At 41.2% G+C, this 25,068-nt stretch overlaps 1 protein-coding gene across 9 annotated transcripts in view; it reads right to left on the reverse strand.

Annotated features, from left to right (window-relative positions):
• LOC147106607 (activating molecule in BECN1-regulated autophagy protein 1-like) overlaps positions 1-25,068 on the reverse strand; it is a 514,247-nt gene that overhangs the window by 278,585 nt on the left and 210,594 nt on the right. For all 9 annotated transcript variants that reach the window (XR_015080961.1, XM_086007600.1, XM_086007606.1 and 6 more), the window contains 2 exons: positions 12,672-12,752; positions 11,466-11,566 (listed from right to left, as the gene is read on the reverse strand). Coding sequence is in view for 8 of the 9 variants with exons in the window: in XM_086007600.1 (XP_085863726.1) it covers positions 11,466-11,566; positions 12,672-12,752 (182 nt within the window). In the remaining variant the exon portion in view is untranslated. The remainder of the gene's footprint in view (positions 1-11,465; positions 11,567-12,671; positions 12,753-25,068) is intronic.

Below are 25,068 nucleotides of genomic sequence, written 5' to 3' on the forward strand. Positions count from 1 at the left end.
TCTCTATTTCAGCTTTGAAGAAACACAGTTTTCAGTTTGCTCTTTCACTCAATCCTCTGGATTCTGGTTAACAGATTGGCTGTCTTACAAACTACAATGTTGACTGTCCCGTTTCTTTCACAAATGGCAATACGGAAGAACGGAGTTCAAGATTCTAACTTTACCAAAAACAAAGAATTTTGAAAAATCCTCCAAAGAAATTGGTATCACAGCTGACATCAAAAGAAACACATACCCAAGCCAAGCCTTACACAGAATTGTGATGGAGCATTTCTTGTTCATTTCTGATCCAAATACATTATGTCCAACAATTATTTTACTAAATGCTCAATCCACTGCAAAATTAGACTGAGTTTAACACATTTAAAAAATCTAATAATTTTACATAAAATATGAATGCTCTTTATATTGAGCGTTTTCCATTTTATTTCAGTTAAATTTCCAAATGATCAATTGGGCAAAGATTTAGCTCTGGTATAAGAACATACATGCAAACTTAGAAAACTAGCAAAAGCTGACCAACGGCTTTCAAAGAAGCTGATACAGCTCCAAAAATCTGACAACTCAACAATAGCCCTGATTATAAGCCTATGACATGTGAAAACAAATAGTTGCATAGGCCTTGTAGCTTAAGCTTTAGGTATACCCAATATTCCTTCAAAAACAAAGTGACATTTGGATTTTCAAAAGACCAACCAGACCATCTCTTCACCAAAAGTTCTCAATAGCCTCCCTTCTGCATCCAACTCACCTCTATCCCAAATTCACATGTTCACTCTGCCTTCTCTGAAGCTGGGTCACAGAGACACTGGACACGTTCCAACTCTCTTCCTCCAACCATCCCTGTTCATACAGGAACTCTGCTCTTTCTTCTCCCCACTCAATTTAATCTAGCACAATTCTCCCACTCCAACATAGCTCAAGCTGGAACTCTAGTCCCCCTCCCCAGTTCCTGCCAACAATCTCCTTTCTTCCCTTCATCCCAAAGCACTGCTCCCAGCTTCTCTCCACTTCCTGCCACCATTCCTTGTTGCTGTAGACTTACTTCTCTTCATTGCCATCCATCACCCCGCCACCCATCTCTTCTGCTGCTCACTGCATTCTTTTCCTCTCTCCCTCATTGGCATCCAATCCTTCCCTTGCCTCAGCACTGCTCCCAGCCGAGCTCAGATGCTGCGCAGCAGCGGGAACTTCTGTTCTCACGTGAACTTTTCCCCACAATACGCAGAGGCTAGAAGCACTTCCATGAACAGTAGGTGCGCAATAAGAGGCGACGTACACAGTCCACACTGATGTTTTTGTCAACAAATAATGACATGCACACCAGGCCCTACAAAATGCTGACTATTGGTATGTGTGCGGCAATCCTGATCCGAATACAATCCTCATTCAAGTAGGACATTTCTTGTCATTTAGCAGAATTTTACATGTAAAAGGAAGTAATAGTATTGGTCACTATCTGAATTTTATCTTCTAAACTTTCCTTTTATATAAAATATAAGGGAAGAATACAAGCAGAAATGAACTGTTTCTCAGGTTAAGCCTCGCCATAATTGCGTACTATTCTTTTGCCGAGAGGACAGACAGCAAAGCTTGTGGATACAAACGTTAAAATCACTTATACTAGAGCAGTTAGGCTTCAGCTGCAACTACAGGAATAGAAGCTCTGGACCGAGTTGCAATCATCGGTGTGTTCAAAATACAAATTCTCCTTGCAGTGAAGTTAAACTAGACATCTATCATTCACTTGCTGACACCAACGCCCCACTCACCACCAACACACTCACGAGGAAGCTTTAAAGCATATCATTTGCAACAAGGTTTTTGAACAGAAGTCATGTTGCATTTTCATCAGGACCATTTTATTGAATATGAAATCAGGTGGATGTTTACAATTTAGAAAGTCAATTGTGTAGATTAACATAATACCTGTTCGGACTTGTTTATTTTAAATAATTTCAGGACATCAGCCTCTGAGTGCAACCACATCCATTTACATAACAGCAACTGTACTAGTGAGGGTAAATTGGCTAGGACTGCTAATTCTATCCATTTAGCCCACCCACTGCCATCTGAAAGTTGGGCAGTTGGAATTAATCTGTTTAGACACATTCCCTAACTGAAGTGGTCCTGCCGCTGTGTTGAAGAGCAACAAAAATCTGTGGTTCCCAGTTACAGCAAGACAAGCATTTTACGTATGAATTATGCTATTGACATCCATCTTGCTGGACATGGTATACGCAGGTTTAAGGTTAGTTCACCTACAGAATATGACCCAATGTGGCTGATACGTACATCAGGACACCGCAGAGATGCAGTGCAGTTCAGAAAGGCCTGGCTATGAGAATGTTTAGTGCCATCACTGTTTTTGAATGGGAATAAATCTCACAGGACAGAGTGTTTTGACCAAACCATTCAATTAGAAGTAAAAACAGAAAATGCTGGAAATACTCAGGTCAGGCAGCATCTGTGGAGAAACAAAGTTAATGTTTTAGGTCGATGACCATTCATCAGAATGGAATTAGAAGTATCCTGTGGATCTTTTTAAGGTAGATAAGCAGCCAACTTCCCGGCACCAGGGGTGCTTCTGCTGCTCAGGAAGGGAAGAAAAAGAGTGGGAGAGCAATAGTGGTAGGGGATTCTATCGTAAGGGGAACAGATAGGCGTTTCTGTGGCCGTAGACGTGACACTAGGATGGTTTGTTGCCTCCCTGGTGCCAGGGTCAAGGATGTCACTGAACGGCTGCAGGGCATTCTGAAGGGGGAGGGTGAACAGTCAGAGGTCGTGGTTCACATTGGGACCAATGACATGGGTAGGAAGAGGGATGAGGTCCTGCAGCAAGAATTTAGGGAGCTAGGTCGCAGATTAAAGAGCAGGACCTCAAAAAGTTGTAATCTCTGGATTACTCCCGGTGCCACGTGCTAGTGAGTATAGGAATAGGAGGATAGAGCAGATGAATGCGTGGCTAAAGAGTTGGTGCAGGAGGGAGGGCTTTAGTTTCCTGGATCACTGGGCCTGCTTCTGGGGAAGGTGGGACTTGTACAAGTCGGGCGGGTTGCACCTGAACCAGAGCGGGACAAATATCCTTGCGGGAGGTTTGCTAGCACTGTTCGGGGGGGTTTAAACTAAAATGGCAGGGGGTTGGGAACCTGAGCAGGGAGACAGAGGAAAGGGAAACAGGGATAAAAGCAAAAGATAAGAAGGAGAAAAACAAAAGTGGCAGTCAGAGAAATCAACGGTTTAATTCAAACGTGGCCACTGTAAATAATAATTCTAATAGGTCTAAGAGCATTAAAAAAACAAGCCTGAAGGCTTTGTGTCTTAATGCGAGGAGCATTTGTAATAAGGTGGATGAATTGGCTGCGCAAATAGAGGTAAACGAATATGATTTGGTTGGGATTACGGAAACGTGGCTCAAGGATGGCCAAGACTGGGAACTCAACATCCAGGGGTATTCGATATTCAGGAAAGATAGGCAAAAAGGAAAGGGAGGTGGGGTAGCATTACTGGTTAAAGAAGGGATTAATACAATTGTAATGAAGGACATTAGCTCTGATGATGTGGAATCTGTATGGGTAGAATTGAGAAATAATAAGGGGAAAAAAACATTAGTGGGAGTGGTATATCGACCTCCCAACAGTAAGGCAGAGGTTGGGGATGGCATTAAAAGGGAAATTAAAGAAGCGTGCAATAAGGGCACAGCAGTCATCATGGGTGACTTTAATCTACATATAGATTGGGCCAACCAAATTAGTAACAACACTGTGGAGGAGGAATTCCTGGAGTGTGTACGGGATGGTTTCCTGGACCAATATGTCGAGGAACCAACCAGAGATCAGGCCATCTTAGACTGGGTATTATGTAATGAGAAATGATTCATTAGCAATCTTGTTGTACGAGGCCCCTTGGGTCTGAGCGATCATAATATGATCGAATTCTTCATTAAGATGGAGAATGAAGTAGTTGACTCAGAGACTAGGGTCCTCAATTTAAATAAAGGAAACTACGATGGTCTGAGGAGCGAGTTGGGTAGGATTGATTGGGGAATGGCACTCAAAGGGTTGACGGTGGATAGGCAATGGCAAACATTCAAAGGCCGAATGGATGAGCTACAGAATTTGTTCATCCCAGTTTGGCATAAAAATAAAACAAAAAAGGTGACTCAACCGTGGCTAACAAGGGAAATTAGGGATAGCATAAGATCCAAGGAGACGACACATAAATTGGCCAGAAAAAGCAATAATCCTGAGGAATGGGAGCAGTTTAGGATTCAACAAAGGAGGACAATGGGATTAATTAAGAAAGGGAAAATAGAATATGAGAGTAAGCTAGCAGGGAACATAAAAACTGACTGTAAAAGCTTTTATAGATATGTGAAGAGAAAAAGATTGGTGAAGTCAAGCGTAGGTCCCTTACAGTCAGAATCAGGGGAATTTATAATGGGAAACAAAGAAATGGCAGACCAACTAAATTCATACTTTGGTTCTGTCTTCACAAAGGAGGACACAAATAACCTCCCAGGGATGCCGGGGAACATAGGGTCTGATGAAAGGGTGGAACTGAAAGAAATCAGTATTTGTAGGGAAATGGTGTTAGGAAAATTGATGGGACTGAAGGCCGATAAATCCCCAGGGCCTGATAATCTACATCCCAGGGTACTTAAGGAAGTGGCCCTAGAAATAGTAGATGCATTGCTGGTCATCTTCCAGAACTCGATAGACTCTGAAACAGTACCCATGGATTGGAGGGTAGCTAATGTTACCCCACTATTCAAAAAAGGTGGTCGAGAAAAAGCGGGGAATTATAAGCCTGACATCGGTAGTGGGGAAAATGCTAGAATCTATTATAAAAGATGTAATAGCAGAGCACTTGGTAAGCAGTGACAGGATCGGACAAAGTCAACATGGATTTACAAAAGGTAAATTATGCTTGACTAATCTACTGGAATTTTTTGAGGATGTAACTGGTAAAATATATAAGGGAGAACCAGTGGATGTGGTGTATTTGGACTTCCAGAAGGCTTTCGATAAGGTCCCACATAAGAGATTAGTGTGCAAAATTAAGGCACATGGGATTGGGGGCAAGGTATTGACTTGGATAGAGAACTGGTTGGCAGACAGAAAGCAAAGAGTTGGAATAAACGGGTCGTTTTCCGAGTGGCAGGCAGTGACTAGTGGGGTACCGCAAGGATCGGTCCTAGGATCCCAGCTGTTCACAATATATATTAATGATCTGGACGAGGGAATTGGATGTAATATCTCCAAATTTGCAGACGACACAAAGCTGGGTGGGAGGGTAAGCTGTGAGGAGGATGTCGTGAAACTCCAGAACGATTTGGACAGATTGGGTGATTGGGCAGAAACATGGCAAATGCACTACAATGTGGATAAATGTGAGGTTATCCACTTTGGTGGCAAAAACAGGAAGGCAGATTATTATTTGAATGGCAATAGATTGGGAGAAGGGGAAGTGCAAAGAGACCTGGGTGTTCTTGTGCACCAGTCGCTGAAGGTAAGCATGCAGGTGCAGCAGGCGGTTAAGGCGGCAAATGGTATGTTGGCCTTCGTAGCAAGAGGGTTCGAGTACAGGAACAAAGGATGTCATGCTACAGTTGTACAGGGCCTTGGTGAGACCACACCTTGAGTATTGTGTGTAGTTTTGGTCGCCTTATCTGAGGAAGGACGTTCTTGCCATGGAAGGAGTGCAGCGAAGATTCACCAGGCTGATACCTGGGATGGCAGGAATGACGTATGAGGAGAGATTGTGTCAATTGGGATTATACTCACTAGAGTTTAGAAGATTGAGAGGGGATCTCATCGAAACCTATAAAATTCTGTCAGGCCTGGACGGACTAGATGCAGGAAGAATGTTTATGATGGCCGGGGAGTCCAGAACCAGGGGTCATAGTCTAAGGATAAGGGGTAAGCCATTTAGGACTGAAATGAGGAGGAATTTCTTCACCCAGAGAGTGGTAAACCTGTGGAATTCTCTGCCACAGAGGGCGGTGGAGGCCAGTTCATTAAATATATTCAAAAAAGAGTTGGATATATTTCTTAAGGCTAAAGGGATCAAGGGATATGGGGAGAAGGCAGGGACAGGGTACTGAATTTGGATGATCAGCCATGATCGCACTGAATGGCGGAGCAGGCTCGAAGGGCCGAATGGCCTACTCCTGCTCCTATCTTTCTATGATTGGCAGTTGTAATTATGTTTCAAAGATTTTTTTTAATTCCTCATTTCCAATATATTTTTAAAGGAGGATGTTGGAGATATATATCTGGGGCCATCTATATCCAAGTCAGCATTCATTCGCATGCCAACATAGATAGATAGATAGATGCTGGCCAGAGATTCAGCTTCACATTGTCACGTAATTGTCCGTTTCTAAGGTTCCGTTTTTTATTAAGTGTTAAAAAAGGTGAAGCAACTTCATTTTTTTTTAAATATCTGAGGAGGTCTAGCTAAGTGCATAATTGTTGTAAATCTAGTGCTTAGCCTTGCTACCATTTATCCATTTACTGTTCAATAAATCACTTTGGTAAGTATATAAGCTAAGCCATGCTTTAACAGAATGTTTCTTGTTCCACTTTTCCAAAGTCAAGGAAGCCAGCTCGGCACAGGATATATCCAGTAGGCTGAAATATATTGAAACTTTGTTCAATCCCTGAGCTCGTCACGTTTACCTAGATATTAAACAGGTAAAGACAGACTCTGGATTGTAGGATCACAGGTTCATTTACCGGAATGGCCAGTAACATTGAACCCAAGGAAAATACCTTGTGTAAAAAAAATTCCAAAAATGCAACCTTCCTCCTCGGCCCGCATTTGGTTGAGAAAGGGGCTCATCAATACCAAATCTGGGCAGCCATCAGCGACTATTGAGCATGCCCTCTCCCGCCATACTCCCCCAAAAGGTAAGAAAAGATCTTTATGAAGAAGAGACAATAGTTAATTTGCAATTTGAAATGGATTATTCATCAATTTATTTTTCAACCCAGTAGAGATGGCTATACATTTGGAGGGGGTGCACTTGTCAGTGCTTTGTTGATTTGTTTTTCTAATAGTTTGTTAATCTGCACTGGTTAAGGGGCTGAAAATTAAGCAAACAGATGACTAGAAAACCTCACCAGTTTTCTAACTTTCATGCCTTTCACACGTGAAACTTGATTTTTCTGGTGATTATCAAGCAGCTCAACTTTACACCACAACCATTCAAGATCTTGTGTACACACAGATGTTTCCAGATGAGAGGATAAATTTGCTTGGTTAAAAATAAGATCCAATAGGCTGACTTCATTCTCCACAGCTGCCAGTCTAATTGAAAAGAGACTTCTCAATTTACAAAAAGAATTTCACTTGCACGAAAACAAATGGCTAATTTTAATTCGCAATTTGAAACAGTGTACAAAATGTTGCATTGTTCAGATACTACTGCTCGGTAACAGTGTTTCAAACTGAGTTTCCCCAAGTCCCAGATCAACACATTTCTGTCCATCTGCCATCACATTTTCATTTCTCCCACTCCACCTTAATTGTTGACTTTTCACACGTTAATTCTATTGCTGTAAACTAAAACATGATTCCTGCAAGGGTAGCACTGTTTACCTTGGATTATTAGCCTTGAAAGGTAGAATAGGTGGCTCCCAGAGGCAAATCAATATTTGCAGGGGGGTGGGGGCCCACAGAGAAGAATTTGAATACCAGAGTGATATAATTAAAGATCAGTCAATGGGTAAAGGGAAGCATCCTGATTCTACCCACCCACCTGACACCCAGAATGAGGAAGAATTCATAAATCATTAGTGATACCACCATGAGAAATTTATCTAGTTGTTCTTTGACAGTTGAATGCGAGCTATTTTTGTGATATAAATAACCAATAAGCAAGGACTTGTACCAAAGAAGAAACCCAAAGCTCCAATTCAGTATCTTAATCTAATAATAGTTTACAAATTTGTCTGACTATTAGCAATTGAATGATGGCACTGAACACACTCGTCCATGCTTTGTTGTTTGATATATACACATTAGATTTGGTTTTTTTGTACAGCAATAGTTCATGTAGTTTCCCAGCAACCCTCCCCGCGCCACACACAAATATACCTCCTCCATTCTTGAAATTGCCAACTGTCGCTAAAGGTGTGATTCTTCACTCACCAGCAACCATTTTCTACTTTGCCCAAATGGCCAATCTTCACAAGTGAACAATAGCAGACCATTTGACCATGGAAGGGCATTATAATTGAGCTCAATCACATCCTCACCCAACATCTGCACAAAGACACTCCCACCAGTAACTACTGGCTCTCAACCAGCAGCAAGAACCCTGGCTGATTTTAACCCTGGCCTGTCTACTGGCACGTTGGCCAATTGTACCCACCCCTACCTGCACCCAGCTAACCCAGCACAGGTTTTTTTTGAGCAGTCACAGCTATAGACATGAAGATCTTTGATGTGTGATGATGGCCACAAGAGGCGATTAATACCTTCTAATGGCAAATGGCACAAATGGAACTTATTACAATGTATCAGGGTGTAGCATATTCCATTTATATTTTGAATGCACAGAATCATAGAATCTAACCAGAAGGAGGCCATTCAGTCCGTTGAGCCCATGCCAGCTCTCTGCCAGAGCACTTCAGCTAGTCCCAATCCCCTGCCCTTTCTCCATAGCCTTGCAATTTTTTTTCCCTCAGGTACTTCTCGAATTCCCTTTTGAAAGCCACAATTGAATCTGCCTCCACCACCCTTTCAAGCAGTGCATTCCAGAACACAACCACTCGCTGCGTAACATTTTTTTCCCTCATGTCACCTTTGGATCTTCTGCCAATCACCTTAAATCTGTCCTCTAGTTCTCGACCCTTCCGCCAATGGGAACAGTTTCTATCTACTCTGTCAAGGCCCCTCATGATAGAACACCTCTATCAAATCTCCTCTGAATCATCTCTGCTCTAAGGAGAACAACCCCAGCCTCTCCAGTCTATCCATGTAACTGAAGTCCCTCATCCCTGGAACCATTCTTGTAAATCTTTTCTGCACCCTCTCTAAAGCCTTCACATCCTTCCTAAATTAAGTTGCCCAGAATTGGACACAATACTCAGTTGTGGCCGAACCAGTGTTTGATAAAGATTCATCATAACGTCCTGGCTTTTGTACTCTAAGCCTCTATTTATAAAGCCCAGGATTATGCTTTTTTAACTGCTTCCTCCACCTGTCCTGCCACCGTCAACGATTTGTGCACATATACCCCCCCAGTCTCTCTGTTCCTGCACCCCCTTTAGAATTGTACCCTTTAGTTTTTATTGCCTCTCCTCGTTCTTCTACCAAAATGTATCACTTTGCACTTTTCTGCGTTAAACTTCATTTGCCACTTGTTTGCCCATTCCACCAGCCTGTCTACGTCCTCTTGAAGTCTATCCCTATCCTCCTCACTGTTCACTATACTTCCATGTTGCCATTTTTGACTGACAACTTCATTTTCAAATTAGCAATTTCAAAAAATGCATTTAAAGTTTAATAAGTGTTGGAGAAAATAAGGCTGTGATGAACATTTTGACCTCACTGTGTGCAACGTAACTAGACATAGACAACTCCTCACTGCACGAGGTTCATTAATTGTGCTGTAATTTTCATTTGTTCTATTCAAAACTACCAAAGCAATCATATAATAAAGTCATGGTTAGATACAAAAACTAATTACAACTCTGTGTGCTGCCATTATATCCTAACAGTTAAGCGACATCTACAGCACGGTTTCATTTTGCAAACCAGCACGCTAGGCATCAGAGTATAAATCAACAGAATAGATGGTGTCTCTTCAATTCAGTGAAGATGAAAGACTGTTTTAAAAACTGAGGAAGGGAAAAGATATTATTGTTATATTAGATTAAGTTAAAAAGGCAACATTGAATCCTAAAGAATACATCAGAAAGCATTTTTCAGACCAATATATGGACATCTGAGCTGCCACCTAGACATTAATAAAGTGAGAGCAAGTAGTCCCTTAGACACTAAGTGAAGCTTTGAAATTAATTTTACCAAAAACCCATGATAATTGCTTGTTGCTGTTTTCTGGACCCTTTCTAGAAGCAGTTCATTAGTAGAATAGCCAACATGCATGTCTACAGAATAGCTCTTTCTAACACAATAGCATAAAAGCAGATGATCGGTATAACTGGTATCGGGATGATCTGATTATATATTGGTGAATTTGCAGTGACGCTATTTTCCAGTTTTTATAGTTACTCCAGAGACTTTACAATTTACCATTTGCAAAAAATAAACTACTTGATTTTTATTATGGTATTTTTGCAATAAAGATGGGTGGTGTATGTGCGGTTAACCCCCACAATGTTTTTGTGCATGTATTGGACTAAATAACAATGCATTGGGGTTTGAAGCATCCCTAAAGAATTTACATTGCTCTTTTATTAAAGATAGTAATTGCAACAGCAACAAACGAATCACTAGAGTTACCGAATGAAAGCAACAAGACCCACCTTTACTTAAAAACACAATTATCTACACACAATTTTTATTACTGTTATATATCTGTACATGTATTAAATCACTGAGAAATGCAAGACTAAGAAAATGACCAAGTAGAATGGCTTAACTGTTTGTGAGCCAGTATTAAACAATCCATAGGCATAATTACTGAGGAAATCACCGACTGACTGGCTCTACAAAAGAGACAGTGTCATTCAGAAGGATTGCTAACAGACTTGATCTAGAGACAAAACAGCGTAACTCAAAGCTTACTTGCAAAACTGACAATAACCTGGGGGGAATGCCACTTAAGGGAGTTCACTAATGGACAGGTGGCAGAGTCGAAAGTCAGGATGTTCACTAGTGGACTAGCATTATTGCAGCTTTTTAAAAAAAATTAGACACAGGAAAAGTAACACTCCTACAAAAAACACCTGTAGCATTAAAAGATCTTGAGGTTCATTGCTGCATTAATGCAAAGCGCGTGAAATTGTAGGATGCAATCAATTGCCTGTGACATCCTGTATAGTGCACTCCCCATGTCAATTGGCCTATATGAAAAAGTGGCAAGAGCAAAGGAAGGGTAAACTGGAGGGTAAATGGAATAACAGCACACTTGCTTGCCTGCTGCTCACCGACTCAAGAGCAGCAATGGTAGTGGCCCGGAAACAACCATCTTTGTCAGGAAAGAATGAATATAATTCAAGGGTCGAGGAGAAAAAAACTTACAAAATAGTTTATTTGGATTGCATCTGCCAAAAATAGAAAAAGCTGACCTATTAGTCATGTTACATAATGAGAGTGCAATCCGTACAGCCAGAGACTATTGAGCTACTGACCACCCTCAAGTCTAGCACAATGTAAGGTGACATTTCTCTCTTTGGACTCTGATTGCCCAGATAAATACAATGCATTATGTGAGGAAATGTCTCTTGACCCATTTGTTAATGAGGTCCCAGCAGACAGATAATGTTTACCTGCCAAGGCTCTATTGACAGAGGAATGAGTGGCTAATCCAGGCTGTCCTCGCTCATGGAAGATGCCTGCGTAAGGAAGGTACTCGGGCAGCAGGAATCGCCTACAGAAAATAAAATATTAATCCAGATACAAAAGAGCAATAACATTCTTACATAAACCATCAGTTCCTTTCACAGTGAACATCAATTTAATGCTTTGACATGAAAACATAAATTTGTTATGTGCAAGAACTGAATAAGCAATTTTACAATGCAACTCATTTGATAGACCATTTACATCATTTTGAATAAAATTCAAACAGCAGCTTTAAGTCCAGTTGTGGCAGTGGGAAGGCTTAGAAGCTGAATTTTGAAAATCTACTTTCAGGTGTTCGATCACAGTTCAGAACAGGAAGATTAAATGTAATGTAGAGGCTACATGAAACAGTGCACATTTCAGGCAAGAGCAACTGCAGATTTTATTTTCTAACAGCTTACTAGTCCCCTTCAACAGTATCACATTTCTGCATTAACACTATAAATTTGTTTGATAGCCAAAATGTTTTAAATTTCTCCACAACTGTTTCACCAGACAATACTGTAAGAAGAAATCTATAAGCTGCACTGTCATAACACTTCATTTTATTTCAGCCTGGGATGATGTTCTTTCCCTGTGGGATATTTCCTGACCTCTGAAAGGCAAAGAAATTGTAGATGCAAATCTGAATCCTGCCATTCAGGTCTGTACACCAACATTGTGTCACCATACCTCTTATAAAGTAAGGATTTAAAGGGGAAGAAGAAAGTGTGTGACTCGAGCGATTATTTTATTTTGTTCAACGTACTCTTCATCCTCTCCCCACCATCACCCCCACAGAAAGATCTGCTAAACTGCATACTTAATTGATGCATTCATTTTAAATGGGGTTGGGGATCCACAAGTCACCTGTGTGGAGAGAGGAGAGAAAATTGGGGGGAAAAAATACATTTTGAAGATCATTATTCTTCTTTAAAAAAAATCATCGAACCTTAATATTGTACTTGGGAGTCATGCAGCGGGTTGTCATCCAGGAGATAATTTGCTTGAAACAAGCACACTCGGTCATTCAAGTTACCTGCCAATTACAGCCAACTGCACTTCTGCAGGCCCATTAACTTTCAAACAATACTGTAAATACATTTCAACAGGCACTGAGCATTAACAGACGGTTTACTGATCGGTCTTACCGGGGAACAAAGCGTCCCAGTGATGGGGCCGTCATTCTTGCATTTCTGGGAGCTCGGTGGCGTGATCTCTCCCCGCCATCCCTTTAACACAAAATGAAAAGAAGAAAATGTTTAATTTGGCATTCCGAGAATGTAACAGTTAATAATGGCATTTATTTCAATTCAAGTCAAAAGGCTTTGCCGGTGTTCACTTTTTCCATTTAAGAAATGCAAATATTTCATGTACCATAAAGTAAAATTAGAGAAAGAATAATCAGAACATTGCCCCTATTTTAATGAGGTATTATAGTCATAAAATTTGACAACCAGTTATTTGGGAAGGGAGACGAGCAATGTGTCATTTTTATTAAGAGACATCAGGCTGACATGATGCATTTCAATATAATTCACATCTTCACATTGCAAGTTTGCAAATGTACAAGAGGTTTGCTAAACAAATTCACAGAGGTGGCCTCTTAAAACAAATCTGAACTTGACTTCACTTGTGATCCTGGTGCCAAAATTCTTTAGCAATCCTGAGACAGGTAGAATCTACTGCTGCTATGTCTATAGTCTTTACAACTTAAGAACTAACCCACCTCGTGCATATTTAAATTGATTAAGGCTCCATAGAGACATGCAGGATATGGAATAGATGTAAATGTACTGTTGGGTTAAGGTGATATAATAAGACTTATTTTATTCTCTTCACTATATTATACTGTATGCCCAGACATTTTTTTGTTTCTTCTAAGATAACGGAGACCACTGGTCAGGAGATGGGGTGGGGGAGGGAGCAATACTTTAAGACCCTCCCACAAAATAGATTAACAGAGATGCAGTGTAAATGAATACTGATCTCTCACAAACATTTACATAATGTTATTCAGGATGAATCGGCAGTTTTATTAAAACAAGGGTGTTATATCAAGAAATATTACTTAGTTACATAGTATTGCATAGTATTTACAGCACAGAAACAAGTCAATACCAGTGTTTATGTTTCACACGAGCCTCCTTTCACCCTTCTTCATCTAATCCCATCAACATATCCTTCTATTACTTTCTCTCATGTCTTTATCTAGCTTCCCCTTAAACACATCTATGCTGGTCGCCTCAACTACTCCTTGTGGTAGTGAGTTCCATATTCTAACCACTCTCTGGGTAAAGAAGCTTCTTCTGAATTCCCTATTGGATTTATTAGTGACTACCTTAGATTTATGGCCCTTAGTTCCGGTCTCCTCTGCAAGTTGAAACATCTTCTACCCTATCAAACACTTTCATAACTTAAAGACCTCAATCAGGTCACCCCTCAGTCTTCTCTTTTCTAGAGAAAAGAGCCCAGCCTGGGACACTGATTTATCAGCATTAGGAGTGGTCCTGGAATTGTGTGCACTGGGAAGGAGGCCCACCATCTGGAAGTACTGGGCTGGTGATTCGGGCTCTAGCAGTACTTTGAAGGGAGTCAAGGTCTCAGAGGACTGGGAAGGGTGAATGAGGCATTGCAGAGAAAAGTTTGGGAACACTGATGTGGGCCTGGGATAACTGGGAAAGGGGGTCCTAGAATGTGTTAGCAATGACAGGGGGGACAGGAGCATTTGCTGCAAAGCGCATCACAGGAACAATTAACAAACAAAATTTGAGACTAAGCCACAGAACAAGATATTAGGACAATTAAGGAGCGTCTTGAAGGAGCAGGAGGTAGACAGGCCAAGAGGTTTAGGGAGGGAATTCTAGAGCTTAGAGTCTAGGCAGCTGAAGGCACGGCCGACAATGGTGGAGCGATGAAAATCGGGGCTGCGCTAGAGGTCAGAATTGGAGGAGTGCAGAGATCTGAGGGTTGTAAGGCTGCAGATGGTTACAGAGCTAGGGAGGAGCGAGGCCATGAAGGGATTTGTAAACAAAGATGAGAATGTTAAAATCTAAGTGTTGCCGAACCAGGAACCAATGTAAGTCAGCGAGCACAGGGCTGATGGGTGAATGAGAATTGGTGCAAGTTAAGATACGGGCAGCAGAATTTTGGAAGAGCTCATGTTTATGGAGGGTCCAAGGTGGAAGGCTGGCCAGGAGAGTATTGGAATTGTTGAGTCTAGAGGTAACAAAGGCATGGATGCAGGAGCAGTGTATGGGTCTTGCAGTCTAGGGTTTGTGAGCAATGAGAGGGTGTTCATAATCTGGGAATTGTGGAGTAATTCCTAATGAGGGGCATGAAAAAAATCAACAAAATGTGAGGGGGAGAAAAGTTCCAGGAAGTAAGTGACACTTACAGGAAGTGTGCGCTATACGCAATATATTTATTTTAAGTTTAATAACTGGCACAAAAAGAATTTGGTATGAATCTAAAAATGCCCACCTGTCACAATAGTACGTCTGAGTATGACCCAGGAAAATATTTACCTCCCTGTGGGGAATCATTCATTGTACACTGCCTCAACCACCAACCTGAGATAGGAATTCCCTGCTTTAAATGTACATGTTACCACTCACCAGTGCAACATGAAGTTACACTTGTTAATTACCCCAATATTGCACTCCAAAGCTTTTGTTGTGTTGCTACAATGGGTAATTGAAATGGGATTAAGTTCCATTTTGTCGTCCTTAATTGGAATGTCAACCTATCAAGCTTGTTGAGTGCAGCATTCCATTATCTTTGCATTCCCTAACCACTTAAACCAGAACTTTATCACAACTTGTCCTCTTTTCCAGGTATTTCACTCCAACAGAATCCTGTGCAGTTCCCTTCCGAGATGTTCATTCGATGAAGTAAGAAGTTCCTTCCAAGCTTTTCATTCAGCCTGTAATTTAACTGTCACCTCTTGTAGTGGTGATAATGCCAAGACTACTTAATGGCCAACATGGAAGCTCAGGTTTTTTTTCCACGAGCGAAGAACAGCTAAACTCATAAATTGAGTTTCTGAGATCCTATTATCTCTCAGTACACACTGACATTCTGCTGTGAACAGAGGACTGACACACTGTTCATCTAGTTCTGAAACAAGATCCTTGCATTCTCAAAATGTCGTGTAGAATTTGAAGTAAGTTTGCGGAGAATGATGTAGCATGATTGCATTGGGAAAGGCACATAACCCTGCTCTCAGTTCAGGCATCAACCACTCTAGCATGAAAACTTCTACATGCTCAGAATAGGCTGGTTCTTTCCTGAACTGGCTACCTTACTCAAAATTCCCCACTGTGCATTAACTTTATACTGCAAATGCAAACAGACACAAACTAATGAAAGCTAAATTTGGGTACAGTGAAACAAAAAGATTTGAGTTATTACAGCAGATAATTTTAGTATTTGCCCCATGAGCTTCCACGTTTGCGTAAATGGTTACAATCTGAAGGTGTTTTCATCAAAGTACTTTAGAATCACAAACAGAAACTAGCAAACTCCAACAGTAGATACTTGTTGGTGCTAAAACAATTACCAACTATGCAATAGATAAGATTATAAAACTTGTAAAAGCAGTTTAAAAAGTAGACTTAAAACTGTTATGTAAACTTTCTTCTGCCTTTGGGAGACTGTAACTCAACTACAGATAAACAAAACATTTCCAGGGATCCGCATAGAACAAGAGAATGAATGGAACTGTAGATTAAATGGAAACTAAGCCAATAAGGAATCCCACAGAAACCGGGGTAAGTGAATTGAAGAAAGAGAGGAAATGACCAAGACAGAATAAATGGAAGCCAAAGAGTTATGGAGACAGAGCAACTTCAGGAGTTCTGGAAACTCTCACTTAAGTTCATCTCAGTACTTCTTTCAAGACTGTAATGTGGACATGAGTCCAATTTCTCCTTCTCTCAATGTTTAACTCGGTTTAAATCTAGCAGTATATGGACTTTAAAATAACCTTCTGAAACAAAAAAAATGTGCACAATCAAAAGCAAAGCAGATTGAATCCCATTTCCTCTCATTCACTGCCATCTCTTGCTTTCTGCTGTCTCTCCCTAGCTATCTATGCTCTTTTTCTGATTATTCTACTTTCTCGCAACCATCTTGATTTGTTCTCAAGATTTCACCCCATTTTTCAATTGTAACTCATATTTTCCCACTGGATCTTTGTACAAGTCAATCTCGATGACGTTACTTCTCACACAACAGTAACAAGTTGGCCACCAAGCATTAATGTTTAAAACACTGCATGCGGCACCCATCACGATATCTTCGATTACACTTCTACGTTCAGTGTCCCCCTTTGATCACAATATCCAATGTGGGAGATATTACAGACCATTTATTTCAGAGCTCTCAATATTGCCCTGAAGAAAACTGCACAGTCAGCAGGCAGACTTACACTGCACCAAATGCTATCTAGTTCGATTTGTTACTCTTGATTTTGTGACTCAGGCTAGAATAAAACTGCAAACAGCTTAAATATAGTGTGTGCTACTTAAAAACCATTAAACTGCTTCTGCTCCATGTCTGACTTAAATTGCCAAAATCTGAACCCAGGACTTAAGAGATCAAGTTGGTAATATAAGTGACTTCTCCACTCAACCCCATGAAGAACTGCAATTTAAAAGCTGGAAGACTTTCTGGGTTTCACACTGCAAAGGGCAAAAGCCAAGAAAGAGTCTAAAGGAGTGTCTACGCTAAAAATGCAGTTAAACTTTTTTTTTTTTTTTTTTTATATAAAGGCAGCCTCCAACTTTCCTTTTTTATATTTGGTCGGAATTAGGGGTGAAGATCTTGGGGGAATTTTCAACTTCGGCAGGTGCATAAAACGAGTGGTAGCGATTGGCTGCGTATTATACCGTCTGATTATCCTTTCTATTGACTTCAATTTTCTTTCCATTGCCCCCCGTCGAACTTGGAAGTTCAAGTGTTTGAGTCCAATGATAGTATGAATTCATCGATCATCAGGTGCAGTACATGAGTGGGGTTAAATTTGCTAACAAAAATATGCTACTTCTATTACCTGCCATAATGGAGAGGGACTCCTGGTAAATAATGGAAAATGGTAGCTAATGTAGAGTCCCCAAATTTTGGTCTGACTTGTATGGTGCCAAAAAGACACTAACACAATTAATATAATTTTAATCTTTCTAAAGCGGTGAAGTTAATTTATGTCGTACAGGAGGAGGCTGGTGTAAGTAAGTGCAATGTCTGTCGCAACACACTGTCCCATGAAAATCCTTGTTAAGATAGATAATTGGAGCACGAATGATTGAGGTTTCACTGTAATTGCAGCCAACAGCAGAGATGTGCTCCCTTTATACTTTATGTAACATGTTAACTTGGAAAGAGCTAGAAAAACACATCTGTCAAAGACCACTTATATGCCTCAGGAAAAAGGACATCATTAGCAACTAGATTATTGTGGACAGTTTACTGAGGTCGGTCATCTTTTGGAATTGGCGGTGGTTATTCCCAGGTGATGTTTATGTAACAAGGTCTGCTGCATATATATATATAAATTATGGGAAAGGGATATCATTATGAATTCCCCTGAAACAGAGCAACTATAAACCTTGGATACTAAAGTACACTCATTAAAAGTACATTCTTAAAAAAAAGTCTGAAGAGGCAAAGCGCATGCTTCAGGGAAAAGAAAACTTTAAAAATGGATATAACAATTATCTTAACAGTGCTGTCAATATTATCAGAATTGATGGCACTCAAGCTTTTCCACTTCAAGGCTTTCAACCAATTAGCAAGGTGAATCAATAATAGAAAACACATGGTCCTGTGTACTATGTAGCACAGATGGTTTATTTTTTTAATGTAACATGCGCTTTAGAGTACTGAAAAGGAGAAGAGCAAATATGCTGCCAGTACCAAAAGACCCGCCACACCATAAAAAGGTAATAGCAGAGGCTGATAAAACCCAGCGGTAATGATAAGCCTATAGTAAAGAGCACTTCAACAAAAAAAAGCAGCAATATTTTTCTGGTGGATTGTACAGCGTGATGATAGGCAATTAACAGAGATTACATCACCCCCCCCCCCCACCCCACACACACACACACAATTAAATCACAAAAGCATCACACAAGCTTCCTGGATTCATCAGGGGCCATCAGGCCTTGAAGCCAGTGAGGCTTTTACATTAGTTGTCACCTTTCCAGCTAAATATTTGGGTATTTCATAAGATATTAAGCAATACTTAAGTAAATCTATATTAATGACTTGGATGAAGGGACTGAGTGTAATGTAGCCAAATTTGCTGATGATACAAAGATAGGTGGGAAAGCAAATTGTGTGGAGGACGCAAAGAATCTCCAAAGGGATATAGATAGGTTAAGTGAGTGGGCAAAAATCTGGCAGATGGAGTTTAATGTGGGAAAATGCGAGGTTATCCACTTTAGTAGGAAAAATTTTAAAATTATTTAAATGGGGAGAGATTACAAAATGCTGAGGTACAGAGGGATCTGGGGGTCCTTGTACATGAATCACAAAAAGTTAGCATGCAGGTACAGCAAGTAATTTGGAAGGCAAATTGGATGTTGGCCTTTATTGCAAAGGCAATGGAGTATAAAAAGTAGGGAAGTCCTGTTACAACTGTACAGGGCATTGGCGTGTACAATTTTGGTCTCCTTATTAAAAGGAAGAATATACTTGCATTGGAGGCAGTTCAGAGAAGGTTCATGAGATTGATTCCGGAGATGAAGAGGTTGTCTTATGAAGAAAGATTGAGCAGGGCCTATACTCACTGGAGTTTAGAAGAATGAGAGGGGTCTTATTGAAACATATAAGATTCTGAAGGGGCTTGACAGGGTAGATGCAGAAAGGATGTTTCCTCTCGTGGGGGAATCTAGAACTAGGGGTCAAAATTTCAGAGTAAGGGGGCACTCTTTTAAATCAGGAATGAGGAGGAATTTCTTCTGAGGGTTGTAAATTTGTGGAATTCTCTGTCCCAGAGAGCTGAGGCGGCTGGGTCATTCAACATATTTAAGCTGGAGATAGACAGATTTTTGAAAGGTGAGGGAGTCAAGGGTTATGGGGAGCGGGCAGGGAGGTGGAGTTGAGGCCAAGATCAGATCAGCCATGATCTTATTGAATGGCGGAGCAGGCTCGAGGGGCCAAATGACCTACTCCTGCTCCTACGTCTTATGTAGAGACCGATACAAGAAGCAAGACAATGGGACAATACAAAATGGACTGTAAAATGTTATTCATAAATAGCAGTCCAGTTTTAAAATGTTCGAAAACTGAATTTCTTTGAAAAGGATGCAAGTGCTGTGAAACTTGGTTACATGCATGATTTAGAATCAAAATTAATTTGGATCTGTACACCCTCCAGTCCTTGGACTCAAGCGTACTATGCGGCTCCTCTCCCTCCGCTTCACCACTGTTGGTAAAGCCTCAGCTGATTCCGCCCTAAGCTTGGAATTCTCCCTTTAAACTCCTACACTTCTCTACTGCTCTCGCCACCTTTAAAAGCCTTCTGAAAACCCATCTCTTCAACAAAGCCTGACCGTTATGACCTCCATTTGAAGCCAAACAAGAGGGGGCTCAACCAGTCCCACACAAAGAAAATACCACCCAACCCCAACAGATAAACACCATCAAAACTGTTGCACAAGGGCATATTCCTGCAAATATTTTGGTTCTACCCCACCCATTAACCCTTCTAGACAAAGGTCCTGGAGGCCACTGGAGTAATGACCAAGCTAGCCATTCCACCGACTGCTTATGTGACCTGCTGCTGGCAGAGCAAGGAACCCCACCATTGGCAGATTTCACCCAAGAAGACTTTGCATCCCTCTGCTATGACAAAACCCAACACTGCACCCCCACAACAAACACATGGACAGAGCACATGTGGGAAATTTGCCAACCAGCATTCCTAACTAGGAATAATCCCAACCCCTGGGATCATCTGTGTATATAAAACTCTATGATGTCCAATGTCTTGACTAGCAGGAATTGTGTAGTCTGTAACAAGCCGTGACTTGAGAGAGTTATAATTTACTTGAAACAAAGCAAAATTACAGGGAGGGGGGGGGGGGCAGGAAAACACCACAAAATGGGTGAGAGAGAGAGAAAAAGAGAGAATCAATCTATCTGGCAGTAAAAACAGTCCTAGCAGCCTGCATAAGAGCACCATACATGCAGATTTGACTGTAGTCTTGATTGGAGAAAGGTGTGCAAGAACAGAAAAACACTAAAATAAGGCAAGAGAACAACAATGGGGAAAATTAAAATTTGACTGATTTATAGCTTTTGACCCATGGTAGCTGACAAATTGCATGCCGTGGGCATTGATAGAAACTACTGGCGTCTTTCTCTTTACACTTGTTGGGTAACAGCAGCATTGAGAGAATAAATAGCTTCTACTTCTCTGAGCCGTTGGTTTCCTTTTGGGAATGAGGTCTCATTCACCTCATAACAGATGGAGAATTGAGCCATTTTCATTCTCCCTTTCACTGTGTGTGCCACTGCGATCGATTAGTGCTCCAGTTTAAACGCAGATAGATGGAACTAATCCACCGAGAAGCTGCTCCTCTCTTTATCATTAAACGCACAACTGCCTCAGCTGAACACAGTATTTATTAGTCCTCAATCATACTCGTATCCAGCCAGAGGTACACACACACACAGCTCACCTAGTTAAATCTAATTGATTAAATGGGCGTTGTGATATTGTCACTGCTCAGGAACATAACTAACTTCAGAAAAATTAACCCAATAACCAAATACAGCAAAGGCACCGACAGCCCACTGCATTAAAATATAATTTTAAATTATCTACACTGCAATATGCTTTCTGCTACAGTACTTTCATGTAACAAATACAATCTAGTGCTTTGCTTTGACAGGGACCAAACATAATATTTTTAGATCATATATATGGGCAAAATAGGCACACAGTCAGACAGATAAACACAAAGAGTTATTTTGGAGAGCAAGACAGATTGGAAAGATCCAAGAGCAGTTCAGAGTGACGCCCTCAGGTTTCTGCACCTGCCAGTGAGAAAGGTTTTAACCTCCTCTCTCCACCTTTCATCAAGGTTTTACTGAGATCGTGAGTTTGTTCTATGAGGAAAATTACAGGCATAAACCTTATTCTTGATGCTCACATCACATAGTATGATAGAGCATGAATAAACCATTCACATTTTCAAAATTCTATTGGTTTATAATGTGGTAAAATACATCTTTTCCTGTGCACAAACCTAACATATTTTAACACCGTCACCATGACAGTAAGTTCTCTTGCATGCAATTAATGTTTCAAGAAATACAAGTACATTGTTTTCAAAGTGATAGTACTTTACACAGTAAAATTCAAACCCAGTGACCTTTGCTCTCAACAGATTTCCACAAGACTTCAGAAGTTAAACATTTTAAAAATGTGATTTGATAAAATTGTAAAACAGCCCAACAGTAGTTAGTAGCTAATTGTTAACTTACAAATGAAACCACTTCTGTGGAACTAATGCGGCCGTGTTTGCTTTTTACAGGTAAATCACCACAATAATGAAAGAGTCACTGTGCCGTATGTTTAATCACTATTCTTACAATCACCACAATGAGTTTTTACAGCATTTTAAAAAATGATTATGCAATTAAAAACCAGAAGGTTGCACTGATGATGCAGGATCATTTCAACACTGATGTTCCTATAGGGTGATAGTTTATTACATACTATACACATACAGCTGATAAAAATACAGTTTGGTAAACCACGACCATAATCACTGCTCAATTTAAAGGAAAGGAGAACTACAGATTGTCATGTTTGGCCACCTATTTAAGAGGATAATAGCCAGAGTAAGACATCCCTGGGTATCCCCAACCCTAAACAACGGGTGAATACATTTTACGCCAGCCAGGAGGATCCCCAGGAGTGTCTCGATTCCATATAAAATTAGTGGAACCTATATTTTTAGCAGGAGACTAGAAGAGCGGCCGGGGACTGCAAACCCACTCGAAGAGAAGTGAGGGAACACAGCCCACAATTCATCTCTGAAAATCCCAATTCTCTTGATATCCAGTTATAGTGCAGACACATTGAGGGAAATCCATTTGTCTATCACCCCAGCTAGTTTATTCCACTGTTGACTGGAGGAAACAGATATGTTTAAGGCTTAAAGGGAAGCCTTATAAATGACAATATTTGGAATGGAATGTTCAGTGTTTAAATACAGTATTCAAAAAATCCCCACACCACTGTTAACAAATTTTGAAAGAGTTACCAGGTGAGACCTCACCCTTCGGATAAATCACAACACTTAAGCTACACTCCTGCAACAAATTCTTTACCCCCACTAAATGAATGGAACTTTTCGAATAGTGCGAGAACAGGGTTGCCAACCAGCCAGGATTGTGCTGGAGTCTCCAGGAATTTAAGACTAATCTGCTGGACACTGCTGCAAGAAACCCAGGAGAAAGATGATGGGGGCATCAAAAACAAATGTGTTTCTCATTTTCTTTGACTACTTTGTCAATTAGTTAGAAAAATATTGCAGATGGGGGGAAAAAAGACTGTTTGACTGGCCGGGGCAGTTGGAGGTGGAAGCTTATATGATGCAACCTCCAGGAATATGTCCAACGAGTGTCGGCAGCCCTAGGCTGTCCTGCAAAAACCTTTCAATGTTGAGAGAAGCCAGTACGCATCTCTTTTTGAGTGAGTGTGACCCTTGACACCGAGGGAAAATTCATCACTCTGGCATGCTGACACGTCACCATTAGTCACACAAAACTAACAAGTCTGCAAGAGGGACAACTGAAAATTCACCATTGTAGCCAGTTTATGCTACACAATTGCATTGTTGGTGATAGGAGATTTAGATCAGTGCTGGATTGTGTGTGGAAGATGTCAGGTCCCACTTGCATATTTTGTGAACTACAGTAGTCTTTGACCAGTCATACTGAGCCATGATACTGCAGGAGGAAAACAATTGGCACTTGTATAGCCCCTTAATCATATAAAAAGATTCCAAAGTGCAGGAGGTCCATTACAAGTACCAATATCACAACTAAACTACCAAGCGATTATTTTAATTTCTGCATTAGAATTTCATTTAGATCAGTTATGCAGTTTTATCATTTTCTTCCCTCCAAGACACTGATTTCTCACTAGGGTGCAGCCCCACAGACACCATCTGCTATCCTCTATCTAATATGAGTAGCCATTATTGACGTATGGATCTTGGCACTAAGTGTCGGCAGGCTATTTCATCACTGGCCACATCACGGCTAAGCCTGTTGTCATCCTTGTCCAACATTAAACCAGTGCCATTCCATTATCAGTCGCTAGCTCCCAATCAGGATCCCTGACCTCTTTTCTCTTCCCTAACCCAAAGATGCTGGGGGCAATTGTAGTAGCCCTACTCTTATCTCAATAAATGCCCGGCGTTGCCAGGGCAATTTTGGGCCGCGCGGTCTCCCTGCCCGTCTGTCCCCCCCTCTCTCTCCCTGTGCTGTCCTCTCCCTCCCTCCCCTCCCCGCTCCCTGCCTAGCGCCTGAGGGCCGGTGCCGTTGTGATACCGGCCATGCGGGGCCTAGCGCTTCAGGGCCGAGACGGACCCGAGCTCCGCTCCCCCGCGGATCGCGCGGCTGACGGCCGGCCGCTGCCCCGACCGCTGTGTGCGTGGGGCCGAGCGGATGCGAGGCACGGCCCGAGTGAGCCCAACTTACCTGCCGCTCCGGCGGGGCAGGAGCGGGATCGGTAGCTGCAATGTGGGGGTTTCTTTTGCTGCTACTGTTCCTGTGGGGGATGGAAAAAATGGCGGCGAATTTTAGGGAGACTGGAGGATTAGGACCCGCCCGTGACGCACTGATTGGTCAACCATCAGGTGAGTGAACTGTAGGATTGGTCAAGCAGCACGTCACTCAACACTAATGAGGGGTAGGATTGGTCAGCACTAATGAGTGGATTTTTGAACCTTTTTTGTATACTGTCCAAACAATTTTTATCTGACGAAAAAGTAAATACGCCTACGAGAGTCCCCTAACGATAAGGCTTCTTTCGATATAACATACGTGTAGGTACGCTCTATAACTTTTGATTGTATAGAGAGACAGAGGGAGAGACAGAGGGAGAGACAGACCGGTTTATGTATATAGATAGATAGTAACTAATTCAACCCAAAGCAGGGATCCACCAAGGATCATCCTAGTCTTTATGGCTGAAACTTGGCAAACCTCAAGCAAGAACTGAGATTATGGGGAAAAAAACTCCCTCAGAGTATCAGACACATCAAATAATGTTTAATGCTATATCAACTAATTCCTTTAAAAAGCTGGGTGGATATCTGATTATGAAACAAACTGAAGGTTATTGCAATGTTTGGACTTGGATGATCGAACACTCCACAGAACAGTAAAACCTCATTAGGATCAGGGGAGTATCATCGGTGGAATGCAACTGGCCAGGGTTAAACAACATACATTATCATGTTCAATATCCCACAACTCCAGCTCGATAGTCTTTAAAGACAGGGGGAAACATTTCAATTTTCT

Source organism: Somniosus microcephalus, chromosome 15 (genome assembly GCF_052327205.1).
Source record: "Somniosus microcephalus isolate GS21.2 chromosome 15, FLI_Smic_1.0, whole genome shotgun sequence".
In the NCBI taxonomy this organism is placed as follows: Eukaryota; Metazoa; Chordata; class Chondrichthyes; order Squaliformes; family Somniosidae; genus Somniosus; species Somniosus microcephalus.